This window comes from Schistocerca serialis, chromosome 3 (genome assembly GCF_023864345.2).
Source record: "Schistocerca serialis cubense isolate TAMUIC-IGC-003099 chromosome 3, iqSchSeri2.2, whole genome shotgun sequence".
Taxonomy (NCBI): Eukaryota; Metazoa; Arthropoda; class Insecta; order Orthoptera; family Acrididae; genus Schistocerca; species Schistocerca serialis.
In genome coordinates this window covers 104,659,684-104,681,167 of record NC_064640.1, presented here as the reverse complement: position 1 = coordinate 104,681,167, position 21,484 = coordinate 104,659,684, and the positions used below count along the sequence as shown (strand labels likewise).

General features: G+C 39.2%; 1 protein-coding gene across 4 annotated transcripts in view; it reads left to right on the top strand.

The window, feature by feature from the left end:
• The window catches only part of LOC126469778 (ubiquitin-conjugating enzyme E2 H), a 145,378-nt gene that overhangs the window by 76,162 nt on the left and 47,732 nt on the right, over positions 1–21,484 (top strand). The window contains exon 5 of one of the 4 annotated variants that reach the window (XM_050097017.1): positions 3,205–3,331. The exons of the other annotated variants lie outside the window; for them this stretch is intronic. Within the exon in view, the coding sequence (XP_049952974.1) occupies positions 3,205–3,209 (5 nt within the window). The 3' untranslated portion in view covers positions 3,210–3,331. Of the gene's footprint in view, positions 1–3,204; positions 3,332–21,484 lie in introns of those variants that run through there. 4 annotated transcript variants of the gene reach the window in all.

Below are 21,484 nucleotides of genomic sequence, written 5' to 3'. Positions count from 1 at the left end.
CAAAACATCTACATCTATATCAATACCCTGCAAGCCACCATGTGGTGCATGGCGGAGGATACCTTGTACCACTACTGGACATTTTTCTTCCTGTTCGCTCACAAATAGAATGAGGGAAAAAAGATCCCTATATGCTTCTGTATGAGCCCTAATTTCTCATATCTTATTTTCGCACTCCTTACGTACAACGTATGTTGTCCGTATCATTCAGCAGTCAGCTTCAAATGCCAGTCGTCTGTATTTTCTCAGTAGTGTTTCTCGGAAAGAACGTCGCCTTTCCTCCAGGGATTCCCCATTTGAGATCCCTTAGCATCTCCGTAACACTTGCGTGTTGTTCAAACCTACTGGTAATAAATCTTAGCAGCATGCCCCTGAATTGCTTAAATGTCTTCCTTTGATCTGACCTGGCAAGGATCCCAAACACTTGAGCAGTACTCAAGAATAGGTCGCACCAGCGTCCCTCTATGGAGTCACCTTTACAGGTGAACCACTCTTTCCTAAAATTCACCCAATAAACTGAGTCGACAATTCGCCTTCCCTACCACAGTTCTCGCATGCTCGTTGCATCTCATATTGCTTTGCAACGTTATGCCCAGATATTTAAATGACTTGATTGTGTCAAGCAGGACACTAGTAATAGTGTATCCAAACATTACAGGTTTGATCTTCCTAATCATCTGCAGTAACTTTGATTTTCCCACATTTAGAACTAATTGCCATTCACCACACCAACTAGAAATTTTGTCCACGTCCTTTTAAATCTTGCTACAGTCACTCAAGTTCCACACCTTACTGTACACCACCATGTCATCAGCAAAAAACTGCAGATTGCTGCCCACACTATCCGCCAAATCATTTGTTTGTAGAGAACAACAGTGGTCCTATCACACTACACTGGGTCACTCCTGATTATACCCTTGCCCTTGATGAACACTTGCTGCGGAGGACAACATACTTGGTTCTATTATTTAAGTAGTCTTTGAACCACTCATATCTGTGAACTTATTCCATTAACAGTCTGCAATGGGGCACCCTGTTAAATGCTTTCCAGAAATCTATAAATATGGGGTAGCCCCGCAGGGTTCAATTTTGGCTCCATTCCTATTCCTTATATATGTAAAAGACCTTCCCATTAACATTCAACAAGCAAAATTACTACATTTTGCAGATAATATTAGTGTTACAATAAATCACATTAGAGATAAAGGAACAGAAGAGTTAGTAAATGATATTCTCCAAAGAAGTATTACGTGGTTCTCTGAAATTGGACTCTCCCTAAATTTTGGAAGAAAAAAAATTACATTCGGTTTCCTCAACAAATAATTATACCAACAACTGATTTAGTACACACCATTTCAAGGAGCTAAGCATTTTAACTGTGCTATCACGATACATATATTCGTTAATGAAATTCATCATAAATAATCCATGATAGTTTGATAAGAACATGATGTACATATCTACAGCACTAGAGGGGAAAAATGACCTTCATTACCCACTTTTAAATCTGTCAGTGGCTCAGAAAGGGATTCAGTTTGCAGCAATGAAAGTTTTTTGATCATTTGCCCAATAACATAAAAGTCTGACAAGTAGAAAAGCAAGTTTTAAATGCAATTTAAAATCATTTCTCCAGCACAGTTCCTTTCATTCCATTATTGAATTTTTACTTAAAAACTGGTAGCTAGTAAAAAAGTGTAGTTGCAAGAGTATGACTAAAAATATGTTCATTAATGTCAACATTAATCATGTGTACATATACTGTAAGCTAATCGCGTGTATATATCCTGTAAACTGACTTGTTCCACATCATTTTGATAAGAGAATCGTTCAGATGACTTAAGGAACATGTAACTAATTAAGGGCCAGTTGTACATTCTCAGGATAAATCCAGGGAAAGCTAACTAACGAATAGGCTAACCATAGGTTAACTTGCAGTGCGCATTGTACAATGTCACTTTATTCCTGGAATAGTAATCCCATCCAGTTCAGTTGGCAACAAGTGAAGTGTGTGCTAGGTATTTTCGCATACATCATTTTATATTTATTTCATCGTCATCTACAGAAATAGTGTTTAGCATGAGCAATAAGCACTCCAGATTGCAGAACTGTTTGCTTGTGGATACTTTGAAGATGGTTGATGCTGTAAATTAGCTCAACAGCATAATAGAAAACACAAAAACTGATGCTGTCTCATACAGTGAAAAGATTACTGCAAAACATGTAACTAAGCTTGTAAGGTACTTCTATGTGTAACATAACGATCTATCGTTAAATTAGATAAAGGCACAGATATTTGTTGTTTGTCAAGGAAAAGATCTTTCTAAGTTTCTGAATAAATTATCTGATAAGAATATGCAAGTTTCAGTTCACAAGCAGTTTCACATAGACCAGCAGAGCAGTTATAACAAAACGAGGTAGCAGAGGCTACAGATTGGTGGTTCCCAATACATGAAATGTAGGTTATAAGTTATTTACAGTAAAATATACGATTTGATTAAGTTGTCAACGGAAGGCTGCCACAGTCAGTTAGACTCGAATGACATTTCTAGGCAAGATAATATTCCATCAGATCTAGTTGTATGGTTGATGATGACTTGTAAGAAAGCACTTACTACGGTAGCAACCATCGATGCAATCAGCTTTGTGAAATAATTGGTCTTTTCAGTCTCCAACAAACTGCGACAACTTAACCATCATGGAGACTGATTTGACTGACAATTCTGAGAGGTATTACTGGATAGCTTGCTGTTTTACTTAAGTGTTTGAATCATTAATTCATTACAGCAACAATTGGTGTTGTACAGAAAGTACCTATGCCGAATTAGTGAACAGTAGTTTTACATCCTCTTTTGCAGTTCTCGGGTGTATACAAATCCTGTTTGTGATATGATGATTATTAATAATTATATTGGGGTTGTATATGAAGAATAAGATGCCAACATTTAGAATGTACAACCATAATATGTGTTGTATTGCCTGGGTAGAAATGGATTTATACGTGTATGCAAGCTGTAGCTGTTGTGTTTGTCTCTCATCCCAAATGTTTGAGGAACAGTAACTATTTCATACACAATTTTGGCTTGTACATTCATCTCTATCAGCTATATGTAATCTGGGAGGAAAGGGGAAGTAAGAGAAGACGTGACACATGTCATTCTTCCTTTTCTACTATCATCTCAGCTTAAAACTTAATTTTCTTTTCAGAATAAAAATATGTGTTCTCAAATATGAAAGAATTAGTGGAGTTTAGATGGTGCTTCAAAAGTAGCAGACCCAGAGAAAGGAGGAAGAACTGTATTGGTTAAAACAGGAGTATCAAGCTCAAAATAAGAACTAGAAAAGAAAGAATTAAAAAAAAATTTCAGAATAAAAATGTATTAATCAATATACATTTGTTTATTTTATTTTCATTTAATTAAAGCAGAGAACTGAAATAATTAACAAAATTGTCTTTTGTTCATATTGCTCATTGTCATACACATCCTTTTTATTATACCCCTGGCTGTACCCTCATCAGTGGCAAAGTATCTGAATGTCAGAAGTAGCTAGTTCAAGGGTGGAACAGTCATTTCTCAAAGAAAGAAAAGAAAAGCAGGAGGCACCATATGTGACAGTTCAAGAGAAATTTAAAAACATAATTTTCCAGTCACACTTCACTATTGTGATTATGTAGATTAAATTCCTGTTAGCTGAAAGACAAGTGCCTATGCTCTTACAGCACAGAGAGAATTACTGACTTGGCTTAAACTTAGCTTGAATAAGAATACACAGTTTACATGTTTATGAAAATAGGTGGGAGACAATTATGTTGCTATGAAGCATTAACATGGCTGTGGTCCTTATATTTTCACTAAAAGACGGAAGGTTGCTGTCTCTTTGGGAGGCAAGGGTGAATAATATTCTCTGCTACAGCTGTCACGTGGCTGAGTGAACTCTGGGCGTTACTGTAGTATCAAACTTTTTGTTACATTAAAAATCATAATGTTGTTGTCTAATAATGAAAAAGACATTAACACAAATAGGGCTCAAGACTGGTGTAGTTTATGAATTCTATTAGATCAGTTTTGGCACTGTCTACTAAATAAAACAAAATAGTTATTCATAATACTTCAGCAACTGTAATATTCGCCAGCTGAACAAGACTATTTTGGCATGAATTATCATTTTTATGCATTTAGTTTATACAAATAATATGGTAGTATATCATTCACAAATTAATGATATCAAATGCATATTACTACAAATAAACAGAAAAAATAGTCTCACCTCTGTCATATGCTCCAGTTTCACTTGTACAAGATCAAAAAGATGAATTTTGTGTTCTTTCAATAGATGAAATCTAGATAGACGTTTGAAGTCATCATATTCTTCAAAGTAATTGGGGCGACGTCTCACTTTCTTCTCACTCCAGCAAATAATTCTGCCAAAATCTCATAATCACTATCTGATTCTATCACTATCCCTGTCATAGTCAAAACTTATTCCCCAGTTAAACTCACTAACCCGTTATGCCGAGTTTATACTCTGGTTTTCCATTATTCCTGGTTAGTACAACACATCTCCGCCGCTATTTGGAGAATGGAGTTCAGCCAGCTGCTAACCAGAGTTTGTACAATCGGTCCTAACTAACTTTTTGAAGATAAAGAACTTCATTGTGTGACTTCAGAATGATGTGACTTCACAGCAGAGCAGATAATCAAAAGGTAGAATGGATGATATCAAAATTCATGCATATATACATAACCAGTTGTCAGTACTTGTCTTTCAAGATACACCATTATATGCTTGGTACACATCTAAATTGATATCTGATAAATCTGTGTTTAGCAATGTGAATCCAATATGTTTTCCATGAACATTGTACTGGAAAAAATGTCAGTGCAGCAAGGTTTTGTTCGTGTGTTGTGCATGGTGCGAGAAATATTGATGTTTTGCCTGTTTCTAAGATAAGTTTCACAACACTGATTGCAAGAACACTGATAAATAGATAATCAGTTAGGCTTACACAATAATATACTTAGGTGAATTTTTGTGCTGTGGAGCATGAAGAAAAACTGTAAATACATTATCTGTGTGCATTTATTTGACTAGCTTAGCGCCTGCTGCTTCACTCGCATAGACTGGTTTGTTTTGTTTCTATTTAGTCGAATTTTTATGTTGTTAACAAATTGCAACATCTTGTGAGCTTTTCATGCTAATTAAGGCGATATAAGTGTGGTACTTTCCAACTGTATTTCTGACTACAAAGCGATTCTGGTAGCTGGAGTCCAAAGTTTTTGTTAATCATGCCATTTTGCGTTCTTTTGTAGATGTTTCCATAGCAGCTTTCATCCCCTAACAAATATCACTTTATATCTGAGAAGTGAAATATCAATTTTCATAAATTTAGCTTCTAAAATATTTTTAATATAATGAAAAATTAAAAAAAAAAAAAAAAACAGTGCACTACATTAGGGATTGAATTTCCAGAAATGCTGAAACATTTATTTTTTTATTTCTACCTGAGAAGTAAAATACCAATTGTCATAGATGTAGCCTTGTAAATTCCTTAGCTGTTCTTTAGTAATTGTTTATTTTCAAGAAAACTTTCACTCACTATTTTACCCCCTTAGTGGTTTAATTTCCAAAAAGGCTGAAACCATGTTTGTTATTTTCTAATCGAGAAACCAAATGCCAGTTTTTGTAGTTCTAACTTAAAAAATTCCTCAATTGCAACATATCTTCATAAAGCCTTCCCCTTATTTCACTCCCTTAGGAATGGAATTTCAGACAGTTCATTCTTAAACGATGCCTACAGTAGAAGGTCCACGCCCTCACTCCAACTCACTCCAAGTTTCTATCCTTAGCAGTTTGGACTAGGCAATGTTCGGTCAGTCAGTCACAGGCAGTCACTCAGTTAGGATATTGCCTTTTATATATACATAGAGCTTATTAATCACAACTCTCAATATTTTACTTCAAAGAAAAAGGCAAAGAAAAATATTCCAATTATTAAAATATTATAAAATAGATTTAAAAAATATCAAACAAGGGAGGAAAAAACATAAAAACAATAACTACTTGAACATTATTAATTGCGGACTCCATATTATATTAATAAAAATGTTTGTTGTGAGATAATCTTTAAATATATAGCATTAAAAATGCTGAAACTTCCTGGCAGATTAAAACTGTGTGCTGGACTGAGGCTCGAACTCAGGACCTTTGCCTTTCACGGGCAAGTGCTCTACCAACTGAGCTACCCAAGCATGACTCACACCCCGTCCTCACAGCTTTACTTCTGCCAGTACCTCGTCTCCTACCTTCCAAACTTTACAGAAGCTCTCCTGCGAACCTTGCAGAACTAGCTCTCCTGAAAGAAAGGATATCGCGGAGACTTGCCCGCAAAAGGCAAAGGTCCCGAGTTCGAGTCTCTGTCTGGCACACAGTTTTAATCTGCCAGGAAGTTGCATATCAGCATACACTCCACTGCAGAGTGAAAATCTCATTCTGAAAACATCCCCCAGGCTGTGGCTAAGCCATTTCTCTGCAGTATTCTTTCTTTCAGGAGTGCTAGTTCTGCAAGGTTCGCAGGAGAGCTTCTGTAAAGTTTGGAAGGTAGGAGACGAGGTACTGGCAGAAGTAAAGCTGTGAGGACGGGGCGTGAGTCGTGCTTGGGTAGCTCCGTTGGTAGATGCTACACCTTGCAATTTAAGATGGCGGCGATTGTGAAGTTTAGTGAATTTGTGCCTCCAGTTACTTCGAATTTTCAAATGTTATCCCGCATCAATAGCAAGATGATGATCAACGAAAGTGCTTTGCAAAGTTTCAAGTCTAGTGCCACGCAAAAAACCCACAGCGAAAAACCATCCAGATCAAAATGTAAGTGTGTAACATGTGAAGTCCATCCTGACAAAGCAAAACTAGTTGAAACTATTAATTCGTTGCAAGAAATTGTGCGCAGATCCTTGGCAGAAAACAAAGTGTTAGCTGATAGACTCAAATGTCTTGAAAATGATCATAGAAAACTAAAAATCGCCGAGCAGGGCGTAAGTGAATTCGACAGAAATAAAGTGTACACAGTGACCGAAGATTCAGTCGCCATTTCAAGTTTCCCAACACATTCTGGGTGTACCGGTGACGCTAACCATAGCGCAATCATTTCGTCGTCTTTAGTAATAAATTCTCCTCCCGTGCTCCAAAAAAACGGCAGGCCTATCTACAAAAGAACAAATTGTGCACCATCTGAAAGAAAAGCCTGTTATTAAGCAAAATGTGGAACCTCGCCAGCCAAAACCGTCACTTATAAACAGAAGCAAGGTAAATTCAACATTCAAGACGACAGTTAATTTAACTAACACCACAAATGCAGCAAGAAGAATAAATGTATGTTTAATGGGTGATAGTCACCTTAGAGGCTTTGCACACGAATTAAAAAGCGTAAACAGTGAAGTAAATGCTTCAGGTTTTATTAAACCTGGCGCTCGTCTTGACCAAGCGCTTTCAACTGTAAACAATATCTCTCGAAAGACAGTGAAGGAAGACTTCATTGTAATCTGTGATGGTGCAAATGACGTCGCACACAACGATGGTTTGCATCCTGTTAATGCCCTAAAATCTGCTCTAAACCATCTAAATGACTCAAACGTCATTGTTCTCGATATTCCACACAGGTATGACTTGCCTCAATTCTCGTGTGTAAACAGGGCAGTAGCATATACAAACAGTCAATATGCAGAAATTTGCAACCGTTACGCAAATGTACAAATGGTTAACGTGCAAAATTTTAGTAGAGATCTTTACACCACCCACGGCCTTCACCTCAATCGGCGCGGAAAAAGTCACTTATCCTCCATTATTTGTGAAATCGTTGTAAATGCCAGGAACAACGTATACTCAAAACACACACATTCGAAGAATGAGTGCTCCACATCACAAGAAGACTGCAGGAATGGGTATAGACAGACGACATTGGACAAATGGCTGCTGAAAACACCAGGTAAAGCTGATTCTTCCCAGGCTCCCAGTATATGGAAACAGACCATAAAAACATATGTAGCCTGAGCAACAAGATTAATGAACTCTTAATTAATATCCAGGAGCCACAAGGTATAGATTGTGCCCATGTTCTGTGCTTTGGTGAGCACCATGTTATGTCAGATATTGAAAAACTTGCTATAGATAATTACTGCTTAGCAACATCTTACTGTAGGAAATTTATAGAAGAAGCTGGAGTAGCGATCTAGGTCAGAAACAGAATCACATGTAGTGTAATTAATGTGCTGAATTTTTGTACAGGTCAACAGTTTGAAGCGTGTGCCATAGAGCTGGCTTTAAATAACTCTTATATAGCAGTAGTAGCTTTATACAGGGCACCTTCAGGTAACTTTAGCATTTTTTTGAAACAGTTAGATGCACTCTTAATACACAATATTTAAACTCAGTAGAGATGTCATAGTTGTTGGAGACTTCAATGCAAATTTCCCAACAAACTCCGGAGACAGAGTAGATCTTGAGAACTTGATGTCCTCATATAATCTTGCTTCTGTTGCAAATTTTCCCACCAGAATAACTTCACGAACGAAATCATTAATTGATAATGTATTTATTGACATAACCGAGATTGATGATATAGCTGTCAGGCAAGTTCTGAATGGTCTCTCTGACCATGATGGACGTAGACTCACCATTAACAATTCAAGTATTTGTGAGATTAATAGTGGCCCCAACTGGAAAATTACTAGGAAATCTACTGATGAAACTATTGAGATCTTTAAATCATGTCTCCAAAACGTAGACTGGAGTCCAGTATATAATGTAGAAAATGCCAATTCCAAATACAACCTTCTCAGTAATGAAGTGGCTCTAATATTTGAAAGTACCTTCCCAAAAAGAATATATATAACCCATACTAAAAAATCCACCAACAAGCCTTGGATTACCACTGGAATTAGGATTTCTTGCAAAAGAAAGAGTTGTACATTGCCTCAAAAAAATCAGATGACCCTAACCTTTTAAATAACTATAAAAAATACTGTAAAATATTGAACAGTCATTCTGAAATTAAAAAGTATGTATCTGTGCTCAAAAACTCCACTAATAAAACCAAAACTATATGGGAAGTGATACAAAATGAGACTGGTGCAAATTACCCCAACAAGACCCAAAATATTGCTCTTAACAATGAAGGTAAGCTAGTTCAAAATCAAGATAATGTAGCTAAAATCTTTAATGAGCACTTTTTAACTGTTGCTAAGAAAACAGCATGCAAAGGCTCTTCAGAAAAGGCAATAAAAACTCTGAAAGAACTTTTCCCTAACTCTATAGGCATGATAGGTATGGGCCCCCATAACCGTGCAAGAAGTAAAAAAAAAACCCATAATGTCTCTAAAAAGTAAAAATTCGTCGGGTGTAGACATTTCTAGCAAACTGCTAAAAGCCAGCTGTAATCAACACTCTAAAGTTCTAGCTCATATATTCAATTCCTCTCTAAATCAAGGTATCTTCCCTGACAGAATTAAGTATGTTACTGTGAGGCCCCTCTACAAAAAAGGTGATCCCACAGATGTTTCCAACTATCGTCCTATCTCTCCTGTAACAGCATTTTCTAAAGTCTTTGAAAAATTAATATACGTCAGGATTCAGTCACCTTGAAAAATTTGCACTAATTAGTAAACAATAATTTGGTTTCAGATCGGGCATATCTACAACTGAAGCAATCTATGCACTTACAAATAATGTTTTAGAATGCCTTGACAAGAAAAAATTACCCGTTGGCATATTCTGTGACATGACTAAGGCTTTCGACTGCATTGATCACACAATACTTTTAGGAAAAGCAGCACAATATGGAATCCATGGACAAATGGGTAACTGGCTCAGATCATATCTAGAAGACAGACAACAAAAAATAGTATTAGGTGTTAACAATGTACAAGTAGGAGAGGTAGTCTGACTGGGGAACAGTACATCATGGAGTTCCACAAGGGTCAGTCCTTGGTCCCCTCCTATTTATTATATATATTAATGACCTACCCCTGTCCTCAAATAGTGCTAGCAACATCACAATGTTTGCCGATGACACAAGTATAGTGACGGCCAGCAAAACCTCCACTGACGTAGAGTTAAATGCCAACCAAGCACTTGCAAATGCTCTGAACTGGTTCACAGCAAATTCTCTAGCAATAAACCTCAGTAAAACAAATTACATGCAGTTCCAATCCAGTTACATAAGCCCAGAAGAGTTTAACATTGCACACGAGAGCCAACAGTTGCAGAGCGTTCAGTCCACAAAGTTCCTAGGAGTTCACATAGATAACCGGCTCAACTGGGAATTCCACATACAGCAAACACTAAAAAAGCTTAGCTCAGCAACATTTGCCATCCGAATAATCTCCAAAATTGGAGACATCAACGTATCAAAGTCTGCGTATTTTGGCTACTTTATTCAGTGATGTGCTATGGAATAATCTTTTGGGGCAACTCACCACTTTCAAAAAAAATTTTTGTAAGCCAGAAAAAAGTAGTCCGAATTATTTGTAGTGTCCCTCCAAGAACCTCATGTCGAAATCTCTTTAAACAGTTAGGTATATTAACTACTACCTCACAATATCTCCTCTCACTCATGGCTTTCACTCTTCTCAATTTCTCTGAATATGAAACAAATGAGGCATACCATCATTATAACACAAGGCGGAAAGGTGATATGCACTGTGAATGGAAAAATCTCTCTCTGGTGCAAAAAGGGGTAAAGTACACAAGTACTAAAATCTTTAACGCACTCCCGAGTAATATAAAGTGTCTTAAAGAAAATAAAATGCTATTCAAAAAAAAGCTAAAGGAATTTCTATGGGAAAAATGTTTCTACTCTTCAGATGAATTCTTCAACAGAGATCAGTAATTTGAGTAGTAATTCAGATTATTTCCTTTGTCATTGTTATCTGTATTGTTTTTTTATCACTATTGTATTTTTGTATTGTATTGTTTATTATCTTGATTATATTATTGTATTGTACCAATTCTGAATCATTCATCTACCATGTGTAATATATCAGTATGTTTTGTATTGTATGATATCTATATTGTATCTGCTTTGACTCGTTACACATCCAAGCATAATCACGCCACACTGGATCTATGGAATATGTATCTCAAATAAATAAATAAAGAAAGAAAGAAAGAGCACTTGGCTGCGAAAGGCATAGGTCCCGAGTTCAAGTCTTGGTCCGCCACACAGTTTTAATCTGCCAGGAAGTTACATTGACTTTTGCGCGCTTTAATTTTCCAGAAATCCTCTATTTTGCCATACTGTTCCACTAACTCGAATTTTCATTTCAAGTAACTTCTCTGCAAGTTCCATTTGGGAGGACGGCGGTTCAATCCCGCGTCCGGCCATCCTGATTTAGGTTTTCCGTGATTTCACTAAATCACTCCAGGCAAATGCCGGGATGGTTCCTCTGAAAGGGCACGGCCGACTTCCTTCCCTATTCCGGTGAGACTGATGACCAAGCTGTCTGGTCTCCTTCCTCAAACAACCCAACCCCCCTCTGCAAGTTCTACACTCTTATAATAATTATCCATGCAGAGGTGATGCCACTTTCCATCAGAAGGTGTCAGTAGTTCCATCACTGTTTTTGCTAAAGGCTGTCCAGTGCCGAAATATATCTTGAATGAGGAAATGTATCCCGTATTTGAATTGCACAGCATCCGAATGAGGATGCTGTATTTCACAATTTTTGATGTATTGTGAACTTTAAAATTTAACCATCCACGCCACAGTATGATTCCTTCAGCAGTTGAGATGTTTTGACTTAGATTAAACATTTCTTTAAACTTTTTGTAAAAATAATCAATTAGAAATTGCACTTTGACAAGCCGGTCAGCACTATCCAGTTTATTGTTTCTGTCAGAAAAATGTAAAAATGATAATATTTGTCTGAATCGGTTGCGGGACATTGTTTTGCGAAATATCAGTGTGTCTATCAACGGATTCTTACAATTCACTTAAGGATATCAAGCCCAAACCATTTTCTAAGAGTGGGTCCCATAATGTCGACAAATTTGGCATTTTTTAAAATCCAGTTTCTTTTATTGCAATTTTGACTGTAGTACTTTTGGGTTTCGTTGTTAATGTATTCAGCTAGATCGTTCCCAATATATAATTGTATGATACCCTCGACGCTCTTGTGTATCTTTGGGAAATATATTAGGACCCGGGGATCCTTCAAATTTATTATTGGTCCTCGGTAAATCACTCTCTGACCACTGTGCACTGTCTGATTTAGCCGAATCAGTTGGTAATCGTAGCGTTCGCCGAATTCTTCTTGCACATATTTAACTATCTTCCTACAATTTTGCTTCACTTCCATTTTTTTGATATCCAATCGGCCAAGTTGTCCGGAACGTCATTTGACAAGATGTCCGCACATTCATCGTAAATAGTCTCATTGTCTCTTTCATCTTCCATGATGAAAGGGCACAAGTACTTACAAAAACAAAACACTTGTTGAGGTGTGTAACTTATTGTTACCTAAACAAAACACCAACAGAATGCAAAAGATACTAACGAGCTGTCGCCATCTACTGCACGATAGTATGCTCACAACACCACTCTAGTGTCGCCGGCCACTGAGCAATACTATGCAGACTACACCACTGTCGTGTCACAGGCTGTTGACCGCTATTTCATGCACGACACCACTGTAGTGTCACCGGACGGCATAGTGTTAATCACATTTGCCAGTTTTGAAGTACACTGACATGGATCATTAGTCTACATCCACATGGCTACTCTGCGAATCACAGTTAATGCCTGGCAGAGAATTGATCAAATCACCTTCACACTAATTCCCTATTTGATCTTTCTCGATGTACTCCATTAATCCTATCTGGTAAGGATTGCATACTGCAGTACTCCAAAAGAGGATGGACAAGCATAGTGTAGGCAATCTCTTTAGTCGATGTGTTGCACCTTCTATACATTCTGCCAATAAGACACAGTCTTTGGATCACCTGCCCCACAACATTTTCTAGGTGTTCTTTCCAATTAAAGTTGTTTGTAATTGTAATTCCTTGGTATTTAGTTGAATTGGCGGCCTTCAGATTTGATAGATTTATCATGTAACCGAAGTTTAACAGATTCCTTTTAGCACTCATGTGGATGACCTCACACTTTCCATTATGTAATATCAGTTGCCAGTTTTCATACTGTACAGATATAGAGCAAGCAACAAAGGAAAATTAGCAGAAAAAATTCCTGCAGTCACAATTTTTTTATACAGTGATAGAGGAGTGTCTCGTGAACAACATACTGAAAATCCTCATCTTGTGAACATTAAATGTCACTTTCACGTTTTTCTTGAATAATGCGAAAACTGCGGCTTCTGTTGAAAATGTTTCCCAGTGCAAAATTAAACTACATCAAATTTCCTAGAGAAGAGTTCCTATCTGTTTTTGCTCTAGACTTAATAGATTCTACATTGCAGGCAATGGAAAAATTGCAAATTATTAAAAAATAGAATTTTAATGGTATAAAATCAATGTTCAATGCCCATTGAATTTATAAATAATAAGAAAATCTACATTAGTTACTTCATAACATCATCTTATCTTGAATGGGTACATTTCAAAAATCAACAATTTTACACTACTGGCCATTAAAATTACTGCACCATGAAGATAACGTGCTGCAGGCGTGAAATTTAACCAACAGGAAGAAGATGCTGTGATATGCGAACGATTAGCTTTTCATAGCATTCACACAAGGTTGGCACCACTGGCGACACCTACAACGTGTTCACATGAGGATAGTTTCAAAGTCAATTTCTCATACACAAACAGCAGTTAACCGGCGTTGCTTGGTGAAACGTTGTTGTGATGCCTCATGTAAGGAGGAAAAATGCGTACCATCACGTTTCCGAATTTGATAAAGGTCGGATTGTAGCCTATCGCGATTGCGGTTTATCGTATCGCAACATTGTTGCTCGCGTTGGTCGAGATCCAATGACTGTTAGCAGAATATGGAATCGGTGTGTTCAGGAGGGTAATACGGAATGCCATGCTGGATCCCAATGGCCTCGTATCACTAGCAGTCGAGATGACGGGCATCTTATCCGCATGGCTGTAACAGATTGTGCAGCCACGTGTCGATCCCTGAGTCAACAGATTGGCACATTTGCAAGACAACAACCATATGCACGAACTGTTTGACGACGTTTGCAGCAGCATGGACTATCAGCTCGGAGACCATGGCTGCACTTACCCTTGACGCTGCATCACAGATAGGAGCGCCTGTGATGGTGTACTCGATGACGAACCTGGGTGCACGAATGGTAAAACGTCATTTTTTTTGGATGAATCCAGGTTCTGTTTACAGCATCATGATGGTCGCATCCGTGTTCGGCGACATCACGATGAACGCACATTGGAAGCGTGTATTCGTCATCGCCATACTGGCGTATCACCCGGCGTGATGGTATGGAGTGCCATTGGTTACACGTCTCTGTCACCTCTTGTTCGCATTGACGGCAGTGGACGTTACATTTCAGATGTGTTACGACCCGTGGCTCTACCCTTCAATCGGTCCCTGCGAAACCCTACATTTCAGCAGGATAATGCACGACCGCATGTTGCAGGTCCTGTACGAGCCTTTCTGGATACAGAAAATATTCGACTGCTGCCCTGGCCAGCACATTCTCCAGATCTCTCACCAATTGAAAACGTCTGGTCAATGGTGGCCCAGCAACTGGCTCATCACAATATGCCAGTCACTACTCTTGATGAACTGTGGTATCATGTTAAAGCTGCATGGGCAGCTGTACCTGTACACGCCATCCAAGCTCTGTTTGACTCAATGCCCAGGCGTTTCAAGGCCGTTATTACGGCCAGAGATGGTTGTTCTGGGTACTGATTTCTCAGGATCTATGCACCAAAATTGCTGAAAATGTAATCACATGTCAGTTCTCGTATAATATTTTTGTCCAATGAATACTCGTTTATCATCTGCACTTCTTCTTGGTGTAGCAATGTTAATAGCCAGTAGTGTATCTTCTTCATCATCATGTTGCAGATTGGGCAACAGTGCACCATTTGCACACGTACTAAAGAACATGTAATGCCAGCTTTTCAGCATCCACATCATTATTCCACACCCAGCAGAATGTTGGCAAAAGATGTTCGGTAGAGCTTCAGGTGCTACTGGGTCTTTGTTTGTCTTTGGCTAGAGTAATCCATTCTCCTGTCAGTTCCATCCCCACTCAGTCTGCAGTAGGGGCCTGTTAAGCCATTGTTGTTACCAAACATCTGTAAGTAACAAGAAACTGTGCTGTAAGAAAGCATTTATATAAAAACAGAAAATCAATACACCAGTAAATAAACCCAGGTGCTGTGCAGCTCCTGTAGGTGGTAGCAGTGAGAAGAGATCTGAATTTGGCTTTGTTGATGCTTTGAAGAATGCAGCATACTGGAGTTTTCAGATCTTCCTGATATTCAGGCACGTGATAAATTTCCAGAAACCTTTTCTCACCAGCCTGTGCAATGACATTGGATATTGTCTTCATTTGCTTGGGACTTTTACTGAACAGCTTAACCAGCAGTACGTAGCCTACATACTCAAACATTATGGTCAGAATTGTACAATGATTTTTGATTGTTATGGTGACATCAACAGTACAAAATGGGCAGAGCAGAAGAGAAGGGTCCTCACAAAAACTTTGTCAGTTTTAGTGAAAGCATGACTGACTCACTCTTCAACAGGAGATTTTCTCGCAAACAGAAAAAACAAAACAAGGCTTATAGTATGCCTTGGTGACAAAATGACAGCAAGGGCTATTCAAAACAGTTGTTACTACAGGAGATTCTGATGGTACTATACTTCGCTTTTGCTGTAAATGGCGGAGGTTGTATTGTACCTGCTAAGCTCACGGAGGATGAGGATGAGGAGGATGTGATGTGATGTGATGATTTCAGCAAAAGGAAGTTGTTGAAAACAATTTGGATTCAACCTTGCCCTTACCAGGCTACATGAAGTATAGTGCCTGGTCATGAAAAAGCAAAGAATAAAACCATCAAGTTGACATCCTCCCCCATTTTCATGACAATGGGGTGCAGGGCAGCTTTCTCTAATGTACATTTCGCTATAGTATCATCAGCATCTCCTGTAGTAACTACTGTTTTGAATAGCCCTTGCTGTCATTTTGTCACTGAAGCATTCTATAAACCTCGTTTTGTTCTTTTTGTTTGGGAGAAAATTCTCCTGTTGAAAAGTGACAATCAGTCATGCTTTCACTAAAATTGACAATTAAAGTTTTTGTGAGACCCTTCTCTTCTGCTCTGCCCATTTTGTACTGTTGATGTCACCATAACCGTCAAAAACCATAGTTCAGTTCTGACCATAATGTTTGAGTACATAGCCTATTGATTGCAAAGTACAGAAAACTTGCAGCCCACATTAAATTTCACACGGTGAAGTGGAAAGCTTCCACCTACTATATTGGTCATCATTCTTCGGTCATAAGTTGCATAATTGTCCTCTGGAAAAGCAACATAGAGAAGATTTCTTTCTTTTCCTCATTCCCCATTCATGAAAAAGAGCCGGTGGGAATGAAGATAATTTTTATTCCATAAGCTTTGCAACATCATCACCCTTTTTTGCAGTGGCTGATCTTTGGAAAATTGTCAGAGGGCCTACAGTTACTGTTTCACCACGCACTTTTACAGCATTGTTCATACCAGCCAGAGACAACTCCACATTATTCTTAGACTGTTTCATGGCGCCAGAATTACAGCCAATATTTTGGAAAAAAAAGGGGGGGGGGGGAGAGAGAGAGAGAGAGAGAGAGAGAGAGAGAGAGGATGATCAGTGATCCACTCATAAATCTTTGCAGGGCCTTGTCCATTCCTATTTTACTGTGGTACTTGTAGATCAACTGGCTGCTCCCTACTTAAAAAAGTCATTCCAGTAAACTCCTCTAATGATGAGCAGATGACAGTTGCTCCAAGGGATCCTTCAACCCTCTTTGCTAGAATGGAATCAGTTATGCCTCTTCCTCACATCAGACCCCCATCCTCCCATCAGACCTGCCCGAGCTTCTAATGCAGGGCATTAGAGTTGTACAGCATGACTAACAATTAATTTTTGTACTAGCAGTGCAAGGCAGTGTACAGATATTTCCATAAATTCTCTTCATATGTGTGATTTTCTTGGCCGGCCGATGTGGCCAAGCGGTTCTAGGTGCTTCAGTCTGGAACCGTGCGACCTCTACGGTCATAGGTTCGAATCCTGCCTCGGGCATGGATGTGTGTGATGTCCTTAGGTTAGTTAGGTTTAAGTAGTTCTAAGTTCTAGGGGACTGATGACCTCAGATGTTAAGTCCCATAGTGCTCAGAGCCATTTGAACCATTTTTGTGATTTTCTTAGTAACTATTATCTGAATTTCATTTAGTGTTAATGCATCTTGTGGAAAATAAATACTTCCCATACGCATGTGCGCACAACACATTTTGTGGAAAATAAACACACTCCAGTTGTGTCTGCACACTGAGTCACCAGTGATTTATGGGACATTCTGTGGAAGGCTCGATATGATTTTTAAACAGTGTGTAGTTGTTTCCTGCAACATAATGGTGTAGAGTGAGTGGGGACTCACTTGCTCTTTGTTTTGCAGATGCACAAGTGAGGGAGGTAAGCAACCCTATTCTGGCGACCTGCCTTCCCTCACACTTTGACACCCCCACTTCCTCCCACTGCCACCAGTCACATCCCCAGAACACATGGTTCTACTGTACTTAGATATGGTACAGTCATTTACTATTTGTCCATAACCCATGTCATTTAACAATCAGCATTAATTTTATACCATTAAAACACTATTTTCGGTAACTTTTAATTTTTCCATCCCCTGCAATGCAGAAGCTATTACTTCTAGAGAAAAAATAAATAGGACCTTTTTTGTAGTAAATTAATTGTAGTTTAATTTTGTGCTGGAAAACATTTTCAATAGAAGCCGTAGTTTTCGAGGTATTCAAGAAAAACATAAAAACGTTACCTTTAAGCAGCTCCCCCATCCCCGCCCCGCCCTAACACTCACACCCCATGGGTGGGGATTTTTAGTATGTTGTACACGACACTCTCCCCTAGCACCATAAAAAAATTTGTGACTACATGAATCTTTTTCTCTGATTCGTCCTTATTTTCACAGATTCATTGATAATCAAGCTCCAAAAGTTTGATGTATGGGCCCAAATTTTTGTGTCATTGTAATTCATGGAATGGTCTGTGGAAATACGTTTGGCGATTGCGGACTTGGTGGGCTGGAGAAGGCGAGTATGCCGTTGATGTTCCACAATGCGTTCCTGCACAGTTCGTATTGTTGGCCCTATATATGATTTGCCGCATTCACACGCAATTTTGTAAAGACCTGATTTACGCAGGCCCAGGTCGTCTTTTACAGATCCCACCAGTGATGAAATTTTGGAAGGAGGGCGAAAGATGACTCTCACTTGATACTTTCTCAATATTCTGCCTATCTGTGAAGAAAAATTCCCAATAAATGGTAGATAAGCAGTCGACCTGAAGGCCTCTTCCATGTTCCGTCGTTTGTAGGTCTTCATCAATCTGTTCACTTGCCTAGGTGAAAAGCCATTCTGCAGAAATACTTTTTGCAGGTGTTACAGTTCCGCTTGAAGACTGTCGGCGTCAGAGATGGTATGGGCACGGCGGATCAAGGTTTTGAGAATGCCCATTGTTTGTGCTGGAAGGTGGCAACTAGTAGCTTGTAGATACAGGTCTGTATGAGTGGGCTTTCTGCACACCAAGTGACAAAGTGTGCCATCACTCTACCGTTGCACCAAGTTGATAGAGAAAGATGGTTGTCTGCCATTTTTAGACGTCTTGGTGCGACAGAAGAGTGAATGCGGCAAATCGTATATAGGGCAAACAACACGAACTGTGCAGGAACGCATTCTGGAACACCAACGGCATACTCGCCTTCTCCAACCCACCAAGTCCGCAATTGCCGAACATTGTATTTCCACAGACCATTCCATGAATTTCGACGACACAAAAATTTTGGCCCATATATCAAACTTTTGGAGCTCGATTATCGATGAATGTGTGGAAATAAGACTGTCTGACTACGAGACTCTCATCAATCGAGATAGCGGTTATCAGCTAAACTCTGCTTGGAATCCTGTTATAGTGAAACTTCGTAGTCGACGTAGTTATCTGCCTAAAGATGTAAATCGACCTGATATCGATATGCCAAGCTTTCTCAGTGGAGGGCGTGAGGCGCAGCGCACGGAGCTGTTATGAATGCGTACGCTGAGCAGCGCATACACAATGTCACCTCGGATGGCTTTAAATAGAGGAGCTCAGCGTGTGCTCGCCAGTACTACTACAGTGGCACTCACCCGAAGATGGTCAGAAGACTCTGCGCCGAAATATCGCGGCAGGACGCTACTGATATCCGGTAGCTCTCCCGTGTTTTTATGGAACGATACCAATGTTGTTTTAGGTCTCCGACTAGCATTTTTATATCATGGCCTGGGCATTCTTTGTATGCTCTCTCCAGAGATTCATAGAAAGCTTCTTTCTCCTCATCATCTGATTCTTCTTTTGATGTGTGGGCATTAATTATTGAGTAATTGAAGAATTTCCCTTTTATTGTAAGTGTCAATAGTCTTGCATTTACAGGGTTGAATCCTATTAATAATTGCTGTACTTGGTGATACAGCAAAAATCCTGTCCCAAACTCATCGTTGCTTTCACTACAGCTATAAAATATGTTTCCTTTTTTCTTTTCTAAGACTCCACTCCTGGTCCATCTTACTTCTTGTAATGCTATGATACTCTGTTTGAAGTTAATATTTTGTCTAGTAACACTTTCAGGGCTCCTGGGCGGTATAGTGACCTCACATTTCAAGTACAGATGAATAAATCCAAAGTTTAAATTGTTTGCCTCTCTTTTCTTACTTTTCTTGTCTCTATCGTTCGGTTACCTGTCCTCCATAACCAACCTCTTACCGGAGGACGGATAGTTTTTGTGCAGGGTTTTCTTCCCTTAGCCTTTGGACACCCAACTCCCAGCTGCAATGGAGCAGTTTGCTAGTTTTGGTCTGCCGTGGGTATTTTATTTCCTCATTTCCTCAGTGTCCACTATATCTCGTGACTGTTCCCTATGTTCCACCTGGGGAAGCACCCGATGGGAGACAAGCAACTTCACAAGGGGTCAGCTCTCGATATGTAAACAAAGCGTAACACTGAATGAAAACCTGGGTACAGTGAGAGGTCAAATACCAGTAATCGGATGCTGTGATTGATAGTAAATGATGCACAGAACTATACCAAGCTGAATCTCACAGCTGTATGCCTGGTTCTGTTGCTCCGAGCAGTTGGCCTATACGACATGCCACACATATACCCTTAGTGGCAATCATCCGATATGATCTGTAGTGCTTCTGACGTGCAATCGATATTGGCTGTTGACATTGTATTTAAATGTGTTATGGGATGCTGGCAATCCTGATGACTTTGATCTCGGCTGGGGCTTAAGAGCATCAAAAAAGTTGATGAATCAGAATCATTGTCTGGTTGTTGCTTGCTATGACTAACTACTTTTCACACTTGAATTTCATTAGTGAATGTATGCTGAGCATCACAAGCAACCTCAAAAAATTTAGCAGTTTTAAGAACTTCATAAAGACTAGGATTGAATGTGGCCAGTTCCTCAGCTGTGACTTTCACGATGGAGCTAGGCACACAGTCACATCGTGAATCAGTGGTTCCGCATAGGAAACTTTGCAGTTCTGACAAGCGAAATGGTACTGGTGTCAGAGACCCTGTGAGTCGGTGGCCCGTGCTGCGCGAGACTGTCCATGTTGTTTATGACACAGCTTAAATTGGAGTGTAGCTGGAAAAAGATTTTTGATGATCGTAATATTCAGTTAACAAAGCATGTAGTTCATTGAAAGACAAATCACTAGGATTCAAGAGTGGTCATAACTTTTGAACCACTTTGTATAAATGACTGTGAGAAGACACACTTCGTTGCTTAGCAGAAATGCTATAAGCAAGACAAAGTAATTCAGAATGTAGGAGGTATACCTCCCAGCTCTCTGAGGCATTGTCAAAGCAAGTGAACAGCAGAGGGGGCGTAGCAGTGGCCACCCAAATGACGTTGCTGCTGATGTAGGCCCTGGTACTGTTGCTGTTGCAGTGGCAGTTGTTGCTATTCCTCTAGAGCTGCAAAGCATTGCTGTTGTTGTTGTAAATGTTGCTGCTAAAGTTCCAAAAACTTGGGATCCATAACACTAGCACTGGGCATGAATGCGTTGCCGAAAGTATGATAAGAATGACCTCGTCACTACTGTTTTGTCGGCTCCCAATACAAGTGTATGATCTGTAAAGAAAAGCCAAGTTCATTGAGAGCAAAACATTGGATGAAAGCCAATAATGGGAACTAGGAAGTCTAGGTACAATGCAGGTTAGAAATCCAAAAAGCAGAATGGT